Consider the following 15,282-nt stretch of genomic DNA (forward strand, 5'->3'; position numbering starts at 1 on the left):
CAATCAGTTTTTGCTTTCTGTGAAAGACGCTGAGATAAGGTTCAGCCAATATGATCTCATGGATAAAGCTTTTGAGGAGACTTAGTGGACTCTAAGCGTGCTATCTTACTAATCAATCATTATCGTAATTAAATTATAATAAAACAAACCGTGATATGAATGTTGAACAAGTACTACTAACTGCATTTTTTAAAATAAAATATAATTTGTTTTAAAATAAAAAAAGTAGAGTTATTTTCTAAAATGTTTTAATGCCGTGCATTAAGTGCATTTGTTTTATTAATTATTTTAAATAAAATATCATTTGTTCGGGAAAAAAATACATTTGACAAATTTTGGGATATTTGACTGAGCTTATAAAACAAATAAAATAAATATATATTTCTAATTATTTTTAAAAAGATATTTTAAATTGTTTGTTACTATTTTAATTTGTCTAAAGAATAAATCATTTTGATGGACAGTATGAAAATCAATATGGTATCAAAAAAAAAAAAATGCATGCATGCATGTAGTTGTTCCCTTTGCTAAATATAAATTGATATGTGTGTATTGCTCCTTTTTCTAAAAAAATGGAAAATACTAATTTGCCCTCGAAAATGAATCAATGCGACGAGGTGTTGATAGTTGAATAGCATGTCGATTTAGATAAAAAAAAAAAAAAATTCTTTTTAAGACAAAAGCATGACCCGAATGTGTCTCATGCAAGGTTTTCCAAAGGCACTGGCACTTGGTCGGTGAAGATGTTTGCGAATTGATATTTAATTTTCAAAATAGGGCTTAGCTTCTTGTTGAAAAAGTTGAACAGAACATTTTATGATTCTAATCCCCAAGCTAAGTTGTCAAATCCATATAGTCCTTTTGAGACTTTATTAGACCAATTAGTTTGTATAAAATGTTAGTTACAAAATCATTTCTAAGGATTGAAAGCCATAATGGGAGATTACATATATATATATATATATATTTATGTGGCCTCGAACCAGAGTGCTTTTGCTAAAGCAAGGGAGATTGATATGATATCGGACAACATTCTAATAGCCTCCCAATTTTTACACAATTTCCAACGGTGCATGGTTCCTATCTAGTTAGAGGAAAGCATATAAATTGACAATAAGATGATCTTGCATACCCAGAAGGTTACTAATTCTGCTGTAATCCTCATTGGGAAGGTCTTCCAACAACATCATGTACCAAAATTTTATTTTTTTGGCCCTTATGCGGTATTAAACAAGAACCCATTGATCCTTTGTTCCTCTAATGTTTGTGGTTAAGAGCTTTTTGGTTCATTTCTCCAACAATGATTAAAAAGTTGAGCTTTTTGGTTCATTTCTCCAACGATGATTAAAAGGTAGAGCTGTTTGGTTCATTTCTCCAACGATGATTAAAAAAGTAAGTACTGAATTTGTGGGAGAAGGACTGATGATTGTATGGCTTACAAGGTGGCTTGCACATCTTAGATAGAAAAGATGAAGTTCAGGGGAATTATTTTGGTCTTGGCACGGTGTTTAGGATTATCCAAAATCACTTTATAAAGTATTTTCACTCAACCCAAAGCAAAACTCTTTTTATATACTTATTTTATATATTGTAAAATCACTTTTAAAACTATAGTTTGTTGCTGCCCACACACTTATATATAATTTGGGACAGAAGAGATACACAATTATATGCATGGGAAAGATGTCTATGATCATTAGGAAGCTTTTGGTTATTTATTTTGGAGAGGATTTGCTATAACACAAAATCCTAGTGGTTATACGAGTAGGATAATTAACTTTCTACTATGGCACAAATCTTTTTACTGGAGGGGTAATAGCCGCTTTATTAAACTTCTAAAAAGAGAATAACAAAAAACTAAGATGGTAAGCAGTCTTATCCCTTAAAAAAAAGTATATAAGTTAAAATTTTGAAAATTATATTTGTTGAAAGAGCTTTCACCTTAACGTCCTTAACTCAACAGTGATTAGGCTTCAGCCCAATAATGATTTAGGAATACTTTGTGCTTACAGAGAAAAAAAAAATCACACTTAGCTTCACATGTTAGTCTTTTTTTCTCATTTATCATTAGAAAAAACAGATAAATTATTATAAAGATTGAGCATTTTATCTTTTTGAAATTTAAAATATATATTGATCTACTTTGTTCTCTAGCAATCGTCGAAGTTATAAATTAAACAATAGTAATTATCATATATTATGAAACCTTAAATAACCAAAACACACGTGTATATATGTGGGTATATCATGATTCAAAAACTTGGCCCCTTTCGTTTCCATGCTGGGTCCGCCCTTGTCTGAAGGGGGAACACTACTTCGTCTGCGCAAAAATCTATACACGAGGATGGACCTACCACCGCACCATGGATCAAAACATATTTTGCCTACGAATGGGACACTAGATTGATTTTGCAAAATGTGTAGAACATCTTCATCAGGAGAAACCATTCTCTTCTATTTTAATGCTTTCATACATGTAACAGATGAGAACAATCTTAACACGGATTTGATCCTCCACCGTAGAAAAAATTAAATTAAACCACATAAAAGATAAAAGGAAACAATTAAATTAAGAAAAGAACACTTCATTTACTACGGAATCTCATGTGATGGAGCCACGTTACCCCGTAGGCCCCTCCACTTCCTTAGCCATTCCCCCGTTTTATACACAGTTATATACAGAATGGGTGTGAGAATCTGTAATTGTCTATGAATGGCTATTATTTATTCACTTCTAAAAACAGAATAACACTAAACTAAGATGGTAAGCAGTCTTATCGCTTAAAAAAAAAAGGAATATAAGTTAGACTTTTGGAAAATATATTTGTTGAGAGAGCTTTGACCTTAATGTCCTCAACTCAACAGAGATTAGGTTTCAGCCCAAAAATGATTTAGGAATATTCTGAGCTTACACAAAAACGAAAAAAACACTTGCTTTACATGTTAGTCTTTTTCTCTCAGTTATTATTAGAAAAAAACAGATAAATTATTATAAAGATTGAGCATTTTATCTTTTTGAAATTTAAAATATATATATATTGATCTACTTTGTTCTCTAGCAATCGTCTAAGTTATAAATTAAAGAAAAGTATTTATTTTATATAATGAAACCTTAAATAACCAAAACACACGTATATATATATATGTGGGTATATAATGATTCAAAAATTTGGCCCCTTTAGTTTCCATGCTGGGCCCGCCCTTGTCTGAAGGGGGAACACTACTTCGCCTGCGCAAAAATCTATACACGAGGATGGACCTACCACCGCACCATGGATCATAACGTATTTTGCCTATAAATAGGACACTAGATTGATTTTGCAAAATGTGTAGAACATCTTCATCAGGAGAAACCATTCTCTTCTATTTTCTTCTTCTAAGTAAAAACCAACAAACATATGAGTCAGAACCCAGAATTGATGTCTCCTGCCATTCTAAGTACGGAGAGGAGTGGCCGTGAGGAAGACAAAGAAGGGAATATGGAAAACAATCGTCAAGAGAAGGCCATGGAGGTGGTGAATGAAGAAGAAGACGATCGTCTTCTTCGCCTAACATGGCGTGTGATTGCAAAAGAAGTGAAAGCTGTTTGTTGTGTGGCAGGGCCTATGGTGGCTGTGAACTATTCAACCTTCTTTCTGCAAACTATTGCTTTGATGATGGTGGGTCACTTGGGAAAACTTGCTCAATCTAGCAGTGGTGTTGCCATTTCTCTTTGTGCCGTCACTGGCTTTAGGGTCATAGTAAGTCTCCCACTACTAGCTGTTTTACAATTACAAGATCTTATCTTGCATTGTGGGGTTTAAACTTTTGATTGAAAACTACTAATTCCGTTTTGTATTTTGTATTTTGTACCTTTCCTGAACAGTTTGGGTTGGCTTCTGCACTAGAAACACTATGTGGGCAAGCCTACGGAGCTAAGCAATATGAGAAGTTTGGTGTTCAGATTCAAACTGGCATCTTCTGTCTTCTTTTATGCTGTATTCCTCTATCTATGCTATGGCTTAACTTAGGGAGGCTGTTGGTTGTGCTTGGTCAAGACCCTTTAATTGCACATGAAGCTGGAAAATTTGCAGTTTGCTTAATTCCTGCTCTCTTTGGTTACGCAACACTTCAAGTTCTGGTTCGATTCTATCTTATGCAGAGCATGATCACACCTCTTGTGATCTCTTCTTCATTAACTATCACCTCCCATGTAGTTTTTTGTTGGACGCTGGTTTTTAAATCTGGAATGGGTCGCTTTGGAGGAGCTTTTGCCATTGGTATTTCATATTGGTTGAATGTGATCTTACTTTCTTTATATATGAAATTCTCTGATTCTTGTGCAAAGACTCGGGTTCCAATTTCCATGGAACTTTTCCAAGGCATTGGAGAGTTCTTTCGTTTTGCTATTCCCTCGGCTATAATGGCTTGGTATTATTCTTCTCCACTTAAACAATGTGTCTTCCTCTACAATCGATATTACACCTTGGATATTTTTATTGATATCGATATTGGTGATTGATCATTTCAGCCTCCGACGGTGGTCATGTGAGGTGACTAAGTTGCTTGCTGGTCTTCTACGGCCAAACCCAGAGCTTGAAACTTCAAATTTAGCCGTGTGGTATATGCTTTTTCTAAATTTTTCAGTCTCCTAAGTCTGTCACAAGTATTAAAATAATGATATAATACTATGAAATAATGATATAATACTATGAATTCCTTATACTTATTCTATATTTTGTGAACAGTGTTTCAATGAATGTTACAATCTATTCGATACCAGAATCAATTGGTTCAGCAGCAAGGTTCGTATGACATAATATCCATCATTGAATTCGTTTACAATAGTAGTCTTCAATAATATAGATCATGACTTGTAAATATTGGTGACTTTTTGTGATCGGTATTTTATTTTCAGTGCAAGAGTTTCAGATGCATTAGGAGCAGGAAGTCCACAAGTGGCAAGATTGTCTGCCTTATGTTCGAGGATTCTGGCGGCTTGTGTGGCTCTTATACTGAGCGCAATCATTTTTGCAAGTCGAAATGTTTTAGGTCATGTTTTTAGCAATGAGCCAGATGTGATCCATTATGTCACAGACAATGCTCCTCTTTTAGTTTTGTCTTCTTTTATGGACTCCTTACAAGGAACCCTTACAGGTGAAATCTTCCGTTCCAATACCATGCAAAACACAAGCACGTTCTTATTGTATTTAAACTTAGATAAATCTAATTCTTGTCCAAAATAGGGATCGCCAGAGGAAGTGGATGGCAGCATATAGGGGCATATGTGAATTTCGGAGCTCATTATGTTGTTGGCATTCCACTTGCTGCAATATTGGGGTTCTGGCTGGACATGAGAGCAAAAGGCCTTTGGCTTGGAATAACGACGGGTACAATCTGCCAAGTGATTGTGCTCATGATCATATTAAGTTGTACCGATTGGACAAAAGAGGTTTGTTCTTCTCTTTCCGATGGCCCACTCCAATTCATCTTCAAATTTGGAACTAAAATTTTTCACTTTTGATCAGATCATTTTGTACATTTTGCAAGAACTTTTCGACATTTATGTAGTGCTTATTTGAGTTGTTCTTATCGTGAGTTTGAATTTGCAGGCAAGGCGAGCTAGGGAGAGGATATTGCAGAAAACTTCGGCAGAAAAAGAAAGTGTTTTGATTTGATCAGCCAAGTTATTTTTATAATGGAGTTATACCTATATCAACATCAATTTAATTGTATGGCTTTTTTTCTTGTTTGCATGGCTTTTAGTTGTCTGTTACTTTTGGCCTTAATAGTAATAAAAAAAAAATCATTCTTTTACGTTGGCCATCATTGCGGTATTTGATTTGAGGCAATTAAGAGAAAAGGAAGGAGTTAAAATGAACCAGCACTCTAATCAGTTGGATCAATCCCTGTTCATACTGGGAGACGAAGTCAAGGCAAAAAGCTAAAAAATTAAACAGGCAGAAAGCAAATGCAAAGATGGTAGGAATTAGGGGGCCAAAGAACAAAAGAGAGAGACAGCAAGGAGAGGTAGAAAGTCAGCATTTTCCCGTCAAGCTTGGGATCCTGTTCTTTACTTTGTATATGAATGCAAGGAATGAAAGGCACAGGCTCACAATATTTATTAGACCACCAATGATCCCTAAACATTGGAAATATTTGGGATTTAAAAAAGCCAAAAAAAAAAACAAAGAGAATGAAAATCATATGCATATATGAACCATCCACACCACTTATTTGGCATATTCAATGAAAAAATTTAATTCAATAAAAAACAGTAAATTGTAATATATTTGGAACAATTGGGCATAGACAAATCTAGTGCAAAATGTTAGTTTGACTACTAGATTTTGCTTCTGTTACTAAAAGAACAGAAGCAATAAGAACCCATGGCTTTTGTTGCATTAAGAATAGAAGCCGTAAATAAGATTATCATTTACTACCACTGTTATATGTATAACAGAAGCTATACATAAATACTACCTCTGGTTCTAAATATAAGAGCTAGTTGACTAATTTGAATAGATTAAAAAAATAAATTAAGTTAGTTATTTGTAATAAACGAGTATTGTCTTTCTTATATCCTTGCTAATTAAGTGTATTGATTAGAACTATCATTATTAAAAGGATTACTTTGGGAAAAAATACATAAATATGAGAAACAAAATAGATTGGGGTCTTATATTTAGGATTAAAATAAAAGTCAAACGAGGTCTTATATTAAAGACTAGAGGTAGTATATCAACTATATATCTACATGTAAATTAACTCTTAACTCTTAAAAATTTTAAATCAGATGTAAATAAATTGCCACTTAAACTAATAAAAATATTTAAAACATGTTAATTTTGAAATAGAACAATAAATTATGCACATTAAAAAATTAAACAATAATTTTCTACTAAAAAAAAATGAAACACTAATGGTGTCTGGTTTGTTTCGGACTAGACGCCATAGGTGAATGAAAATTATTAAAAAAATTGTTATCACCCCTATTTGTACTGAAACCGGTGTCATAAGTTTTCCGAATAAGAAAAAATTTTAATCAACTGAAAGTTGGGAAAAAAAAAAACGTATGGCGTCTGTCATTTTTGGGCCTGACACCATAAGTTCATTTTAATTTTTATATGTTTCGCGTCTGATCCTCTCAATTACCAGATGCTATAAGTGCTTTTTATAAAAATATTTGTTTCTCTTTCCCTCCGCAATGCTTCATTCCGTATTTCAGGTGCCGCCTTATTTTCGAACTTCATTTTCCTCTTTCTCGGCAAAATACTTTGTTTGCCACTACTTCGCTTCGCCCCTCTGTTCTCCGTGCCCCTCTCATCTGTGGTGTGTCGCCGTCGATCCATCAAGAGCTCAGCTACCTTGTGTCTCGCCGCGGGTCGCCTCTCTCGCCATTGGTCATCTCTCCCCTGTTCTCTCTATTGTTGTAGTGCATAGTACATGCTAACTAGGCATTGGGGTTGCTGGTGATAATATCAAAAGATTAATTAGGTATGTGATTCTTGAGGCATGTTTATATAAGCAATGAATGACATATTAGTTATTGGTAATTGGTAAAGCCCAAGTGGTTTAGCTGATTTCTTTTAAGTTGCTTTTTCTATAGAAGTTACATGCTAATTATTCCTTGGGTTGAGTTGGTAGATATTGAACTAGCAAGCTAGCAGAAGGTTGTGTTTGATAGTTTGAAGGCCAATAATGCCCTTCCTACATCTTGAAAAGCATGGCAACCAAATTAGGCAAAGCATCGTGTTCATTTGTTATTCTAAATTTATGCAATTTTGGAATTTAGGTTGGTGTTGGGATTTGGATTTGTCTAGAGTTTGTATACAGTACTTGAGTAATTAGTAATTACCGGATTTGTATGTTTTATTAATTTTTGTTCTAAATATATGACTTAGCCCTCACTTGTGCAACACAACAGAAGCCCAATTTGTATATTTTGTTTTTTTTTTCTTGGAAAAAAATATGACTTGTGGCTTTTGTTGCTAGGGAAAGAGAAGCCATAAGTCATGACTTATGGATTCTGTTACCAAGAATAACAGAAGCCGTGAGTCATGACTCACGGCTTCTGTTGCACTGTGTAACAGAAGCCATAAGTCATTCTGTGGCTTCTGTTATTTCATAACAAATGTCATAGTTGTCACTTATTACTACTCTTCCTTCTACTACATATACATAGTTGTCACTGCTACTCCTCCTTCTACTACACTATATGTAGTAGTAAAAGTTCATTTTTAAAGAACACCAAATATAGTATTTTGTACTAGCGAAAATGTCAAATATTGTCATACAAAGTGGCATTAATATACTACGCCTCTAAATAGGAGGTTGCAAGTTTGATTTCACCTATAACCTTAGGCTGTTAGTGTCTCTCTTCTTTTTTTTTTTTTGAGACAGTCCTATTGAAGATTAGTGCTTACCTCTTTAATTCAAAAAAAAAAAAAGGTCAAATGTTATAAGGGGAATTGCATGTAGGTCCCCAGGAAGGGAGTTAATTACCCTAAAATCTATTAACAATTGAGAAACATGCAATGACAAGCTTTAGTATAGAAAATCACAACCGATTTATGTTTCTCAATTGTCATTGGGACTTTTTAATAATTAAATTCTTTTCTTGGGACATCATAATAATTGTTCCAAATGTTATATATAATTTTTTTTTTCCATAACTTATCCAGTTTCTATGGTCACTTGTCACATCCCAACAATTGTTATTTTGACATCAGCATCGCAAAACTCCCTCACACTTGTCACTGTAGCAGTGGTGGCGGCAATGGCGTTAATATTTAATGGGAGTATAAAATTGAAAAAGTCCATTACTCCAAAAAAAAAATTAGTATATATTTGGTGGTTGATTTGAAATAAAAAAGATGAATTTCAGCTTAAAAAATGAATTTAAAAAATAAACAAATAAAAAGATTGGAAGTCCACGTCATTAATCTTAATGAGGTAAAAAAGTCAGCATCACTTTTACTTTTTATCATTTTGTCTAACGGTAATTAATCCCATCCAATTCACATGAAAAAAATTAGAGAAAAAGGCAAAAATGAGTTCTCTTAAATCCAAATTGATGTCTTAATAAAATGCAAGACAAGCCCTAAAGTGCTCTATCATTGAATAATAACCTTTGCAAAACATAGATAACAAAAACAACGACTTATACATGGTTTTTGATCAATAAAGTACCCATCCAATTCGAAAAGACAAAAGTATCTCGTAAAATGACAGAAAACCTTACCATGGAAAAGAGAGAAAATGAAAGCCAAAGCCAAAAACAAATACTAATTAACGATAAAAAAAAAACTTAAAACGCAAAAGGCAAAAATGAAATAAAGACAACGTGATTCATTTATTATATTTAATTTGTACGGTTGAATTAAACAAATATTTTTAAATAATAACATCTGTCACCTGTGGTCCTTCTCAAAACCCGAGATAACAGAAGATCTTGGTAACTAATTTGAGAATATTAAATAAATTAGTTAAGCTAGTTATTTTTAACAAGCATGAGTTATTTTCTCCCAACTATCCTGTTTAATTATATGTAACTGGAACTATTTCCTGGTGAAAACTATTTACAATCAATAAGAATATTTTGAAAAAAAATTATAATTTGAAAGACAAAATGAATGAAGGTATTATATTTAGAATTGAATCCAACCCTCAATTAGCTATTATATTAAAGATCAGAAATATTTTTTTGTTAAAAAATAATACTTTCATCAAGTTGATAAATACACTACAAATAAAATTAAGGTGCTAAAAGTACCAAGAAAATAACATCAAAATACTAGATCCAATGTAAATAAGATTAGGGTGCTAGATGCATCTAAAAAATAATATCAGGATTTGGATACTAGGTAACCCAATAACTAAAACACTCTTTGAATCTTTTATTAAAAAAAAAATTAAAAGCAAGGTTTATTTATGCTTCCTTCGATTCATATTACAAGACATTTTTTGATAAACTTGTGCATACAAATTAGGTTTAGACTTTTAAAAATTCCCTTCAATTAATATAATCCCCATACCGAACTCACAATTATTATACCATCATTGTGGACAATTTTGGAATAGTTGCAGTAAAAAAAAACTTTTTTCTCCAAAACATCGTATAGTTTAAAAATAGGAAAAATTAACATTCCTATTCTTAAAGTTTTAAATCTCTTATATTTCAGTTCATAAATTTTGACTCAGTATAACTTAGTCCTCAATTTTTAAATGACTAAATTGTCACTAATGCATACCTAGAGGAACGAATATATTTTAACTTCCTTTATACTCCACCCGATCCATTCTGTAACATCCAAATTTTTAAGTTGGCTCGACCCTCTTTATATGATTCAGTTTGTCTGGCCAAAAAAGAATAATAATAACAATAAGATTCAGTTTGGGATTGTCTAAATAGTAAATGAATTTTTAGTAATTTTACCTCTAATAAATTGCATTATTATTTTTTTCTCACTATTTCTCTTTTTCACCTACCCTCTAATAAATAAGGGTATATTTGGGGGAAAAATACATTCCTTGCCTTTTCATTACTTTTAATTAATACTAACAGCTTTATTAAACCATGCAATTCATTTAATTAGGGTACATGTGGACTATGTTTTAATGTCTTATCACTAGCTCTCGCAGTTACATTTGAGTGAATTTCACATAGCAGATTACGGGAAACGAAGGAATAGTTTACACTGGGTTGATGGTGTTCATTTTTGCAGCGAACTAAAGTAGGGACCCAAATATAATGGAGTGGACATGGTAAACAGCTACTTAGCCAGGGCTCATGCCTCATACCTTGTAATAAATCCTAGTTAATCTCTAAGGCCACACTCCTGGCGTTAGTTTGGCGCGTGTGGGATTTTACTCCTGGATTGCTCCCTAGATAAATTATGGCGAGTTAATTAAGAGAAAAATTATCCCCAGCTGAAATCCGAACCAATCCCTTTGGATATACTACCTGATTCTAAATATAAGAGCAAATTGACTAATTTGAGTAAATTAAGAAAACTAGTCAAATTAGTTATTTATGATAAATAGGTGTTATTTTTTTATAAAATATTCTTGCTAATTAAGTCTATTGGTTAGAACTACCATTATTAGAAGGATTATCTCAAAAAAAAAGTACATAAATATAATAGACAAAGTGGATTGGGGTTTTATATTAGGATCAAAATAAAAGTCAAACGAAGTCTTATATTAAGGATTGAAGCTAGTAGTTTTGGTGAACTTTTTGTCATGGCTTGAAGTATGTGTCAATTTCTGCATGTTCTTATACTCAAAGCTAGATCTTATAAAAATTAAAGGAAATTTACACACAGGTCCCACAAAAAATAATTAATTCTGAAAAAGGTCCTTGAAATCCCAAAATGCTTCTTAAGTCCCTAGGGACTTCAGAACAAAAAATTGAAATTGTGAAATTACCTACTTACTCTTATTGATGGAAAAGGTTGCGATTGGCTGCTGTGTAGGTTGTGACCGTAACTGAGCATGTTGTTATTCAGTTGAGTATGGGTTGTGATTGGCTTTTGTGCATGTTGTAAATGGCTCAAATTTAGGTTGTGACTGGCTACTGTATAGGTTATGACTGTAGCTGTACATGTTGTCATTCGGTGAAGGCAAGTTGGTAATTTCACAATTTTAATTTTTTGCTTTGAGATCCCTAGGAACTTAGGAAGTATTTGGGGATTTCCAGAAACTTTTTCAAAATTAATTATCTTCTATGGGACTTGTGCGTATTTTTCCTAAAAATTAATGGTTCACATGGCAGCCACATCCCTATGCCCCCAACAGTCCACAGTCCCCATTTAGTCACAGGGAGAATTATCATGGGATCTCAAAAAAAAGAATTTAATTATCAAAAAGTTTCAATAACAAGCGAGCAGCATAAAACAATTGTCATTTCTTATACTGAAATTTGTCATTACATATTGAAATTTGTCATTATATGCTCCTCGGTTATCAACGAATTTTAGAGTAATTTAATCCCTTTGATTGCCATTCTCCTTCTACTCACATAAATGGAGCAAGCTAGATAAGCGCGGGTACAGGATAATTAATGAACCACTCACAGGATTCTTTTTATTATAAATTACTTCTAACTTATTTTCACGTGCTAATAATGTATTAGATTGATTAGATTTTTAAATTTATACTTCTTAAAATTTTCCCTCGTTACGTACTGATAATATTCTTGAATTTTTATTTTGATACTTGTGAATTTTTCTTTTCATATCAAATCATTTAATTTTACATTGATAACACAACTAGTTTTCCTACATGATACAACAATGTTAATAGAGCAAAGTTATAAAAATTAATGATGCTAAAAGAATTAAATTAAAATATTTAATAAGAAAAAGATTACACATGTACCAAATTAAAAAATTGAAGAAAACTATAGGTATGGTTTCCCTTGCAAGTTATTATCACCTCTTATCTTTTTGTCTCTTTTGAATAAGAATAAAATTTGAAAACAATCATTAAATATCCAACAAGTAATTCATATTTATATCTAAAAAATTTCACTACAAATCACTTATTATAAAGACTGAATCTGGAGTGGTGGTTTTTAAATTTTTCAAGAGAATCAATAAAAATTTTAAATCTGGTTAACTCTACATTAAAATTTAACAAATTTCTAATTTTATTCATATTTAATATATAATTTTTTTAAAAAGTTAATAATATACTACACAATAATAAATAAAAGGTAAAAAAGTACATTCAAATTAAAAATTTAATGAATTTACTTATAAATATGGTGGAGAAAATCTTTTTTTATCAATTTGTTTGTTTTCCCTACCTTATAAATAGGATTTATATATATATGTATACGTATGCTCCTTTCAACCATCTACGGTACACCCACACGTACAATAATAACATAAAAATTATGCATGGGTGATGATAAATGATGAAGTATGTATAATAATTTAAAAATATTCCAAATGAAATTATATATCTAGTATATGATTCTAAGTTTTAACCCAAAAAAAAAACATAATAATTCATAATGTGTGTATACATATATTTACGGGAAATTTGGTTAAAAATTCCTATTTGAAAATTTAATTGGCTAAAAAGACCTAAACTTAAGCGAGCGCAATTATAATTTATGAGTGCAAATTTTCTTCCCTTATGTATAAATAAAAAAAATTAAAATATCCATAGTTTTAAAAAAATTCTGTTTGGATCTTACTCAGAAATTTTAAATTATTAAAGATCAAATCATTCATGTGAATTGTTTAGGACTAAAACAGACTATTTTAATTTTTTTTCATACATAAATATCCGAGATGTATACAAAACTTCAAAAATACATAAATATTAATAGCTTTTAACAATGGTACAAAAGATATGCTCTCTTTTTTTTTTTGGCAAATTAATATATTTTTCAATTAAATTATGTATTTATGATATCATTTATTAAAAAGATCCATATTTCTTGTATTTGTATCGAAAAACTATAATATTTGTTAACTTGAAGATTTAAAGATCTCGAATATCAGTATTAATTTTTCCGTTGTATTTAAAATATTAAAAAAAATGAAAACATAATCCTCAATTCAAAACCTGTAAAATATTCGTTGTATGAGTAAGTTTTTCACTCTTAAAATATACGTGTGTTCTGTTAAGAAAATATATATGTTTAATTAAAAAAAATTGTATGTGTGTACATGTTATTAAATACATGGAGGATGGATCAATATTAAAATTGAACAGAAATTAAACCCATCCAAAATTAAAATCTATCAGTGACCTATACCGCTACGTAGATGATGGTGCCGAACATTAGAGTAATTATTAATGTAAATCAAGCACTATGTTGTAATTTTCTGTTATCTATTAAAGATTTGCTGTTTTCAAATTTTTAGGATAATTCAACAAAAAAATTGCAAGAAAAGAATTCCTGAGGAGGAAAAATATAAAAATAACAATTCATATTATAATCATAGAGAAGTATTCTAGACTTTTAACAATATTTATGAATCCCAGGCCTCTTAACCTGATTAGAGATTTGTTCAAAATATAAGCCTAATTTTAAATTTTAATATTCTAGCTGAATTTAAATGAGATTTTCCTATATTTTAAATGATAGAAAGTAAAATCCAACCCATTTTGTGTATAATAAAAAGATATATTGATAGAGAAATGTGTTTCCGTTATTATTATTAGTGTTCATAATGAGAAAAATTGCAAATAAAGACTCCCCAAATATATAAAATGGCAATCAAGGACCCTGAATTTGAAAAATTGTTGCAAAGGACCCGGTCCCAATTTGCAATTATGAAATGTGTTTTACATGACTGAAATGCCCCTCCCTTATTTGGGGGGAAAAAAACCTGTCTGCGCTCTCCCCCACCAAACGCGCGATAACTTCCCTCTGCTCTGTATCCTCCTGGCCATTCTCTGCAGTCTGTCCATTTTCATGCAGGAGTTTGCTTTCATTTTGCAGTGAGAGAGAAGAGTGTATTTGCTGTGGGAGAACAGAATGGAGTGGTGTTGGGGTAGCGATCTATCGGCATTATCGAAGACAAGAGAGGAGGTAGAGGCATTGTGACAGTCGTGTGTGGCTATCAAAGTTAATAGTGGCATTCGGCGACAAAATCTGGTGGTAAGTTTGAAGCTTTGGTTTGTTTGTGTTGGTTGCTGCATGTGTGATGCATTAAGGAGAGGCAATGCGTTTAGGGCAGAAAAGTATGTATATATATATATGTTTTTCTGTCGAATAAGTTGTGGTTGATTGGCGAAAAATAGTTATCTGTGGAAGAAGATGGGCGAATGGGTTTGGGTGGGAAGGAAATGAGAAGATCAATTAGGGGGATGACAAGATTAGTTTGGGAAATGACAACACTGGAATGGGTAAAGTGCAAATTGAATTGGTTAACTGTTAATTGATTTGAAGATATGTTAAAGTGTTAGTATGGTTTAAAATGACAAAATGGAAGTAGGGGGATTGACAAGTTGATAATGTAAAATAACAATATGTAATTGACAAGTTGGTAATAGGAAATAAGAACATTAAACTAGTGAATAACAAGTTATTGAGCAGTTGGGAATAAGAAAGTTGCCATGGGTTCCTAACAACTTAACAATAGGAAATGACAAGTTTAAAAATGACAATAACAAGTTAGGAATAACAAAGACGAGTATGACAATTGGAGAACTTTATAATCTGAAATAACTAGTTGATAATTGTAAATGACAAGTTAATGATAAGAAATAACAAGCATGAGAAGTAGTTGAGAATAACAACTTTACTTTGAGAAATTGACAACTTGCTTATATGAAATT

The 15,282-nt window shown here is 31.7% G+C and overlaps 1 protein-coding gene across 1 annotated transcript; it reads left to right on the top strand.

Moving 5' to 3' along the window:
* The first annotated feature begins 3,398 nt into the window (after window positions 1–3,398).
* On the top strand, window positions 3,399–5,657 carry LOC114716901 (protein DETOXIFICATION 14-like). The gene is made up of 7 exons (XM_028901965.1): window positions 3,399–3,740; window positions 3,866–4,410; window positions 4,511–4,600; window positions 4,728–4,784; window positions 4,898–5,136; window positions 5,226–5,431; window positions 5,592–5,657. The coding sequence occupies exons 1-7, from the start codon at window positions 3,399–3,401 to the stop codon at window positions 5,655–5,657; spliced, it is 1,545 nt and encodes a 514-aa protein (XP_028757798.1).
* The last annotated feature ends 9,625 nt before the right edge of the window (window positions 5,658–15,282 follow it).

The sequence above is a fragment of the Neltuma alba genome, unplaced genomic scaffold, assembly GCF_004799145.2.
Source record: "Neltuma alba isolate B1F8T4 unplaced genomic scaffold, ASM479914v2 tig00011698_pilon, whole genome shotgun sequence".
Classification (NCBI taxonomy): Eukaryota; Viridiplantae; Streptophyta; class Magnoliopsida; order Fabales; family Fabaceae; genus Neltuma; species Neltuma alba.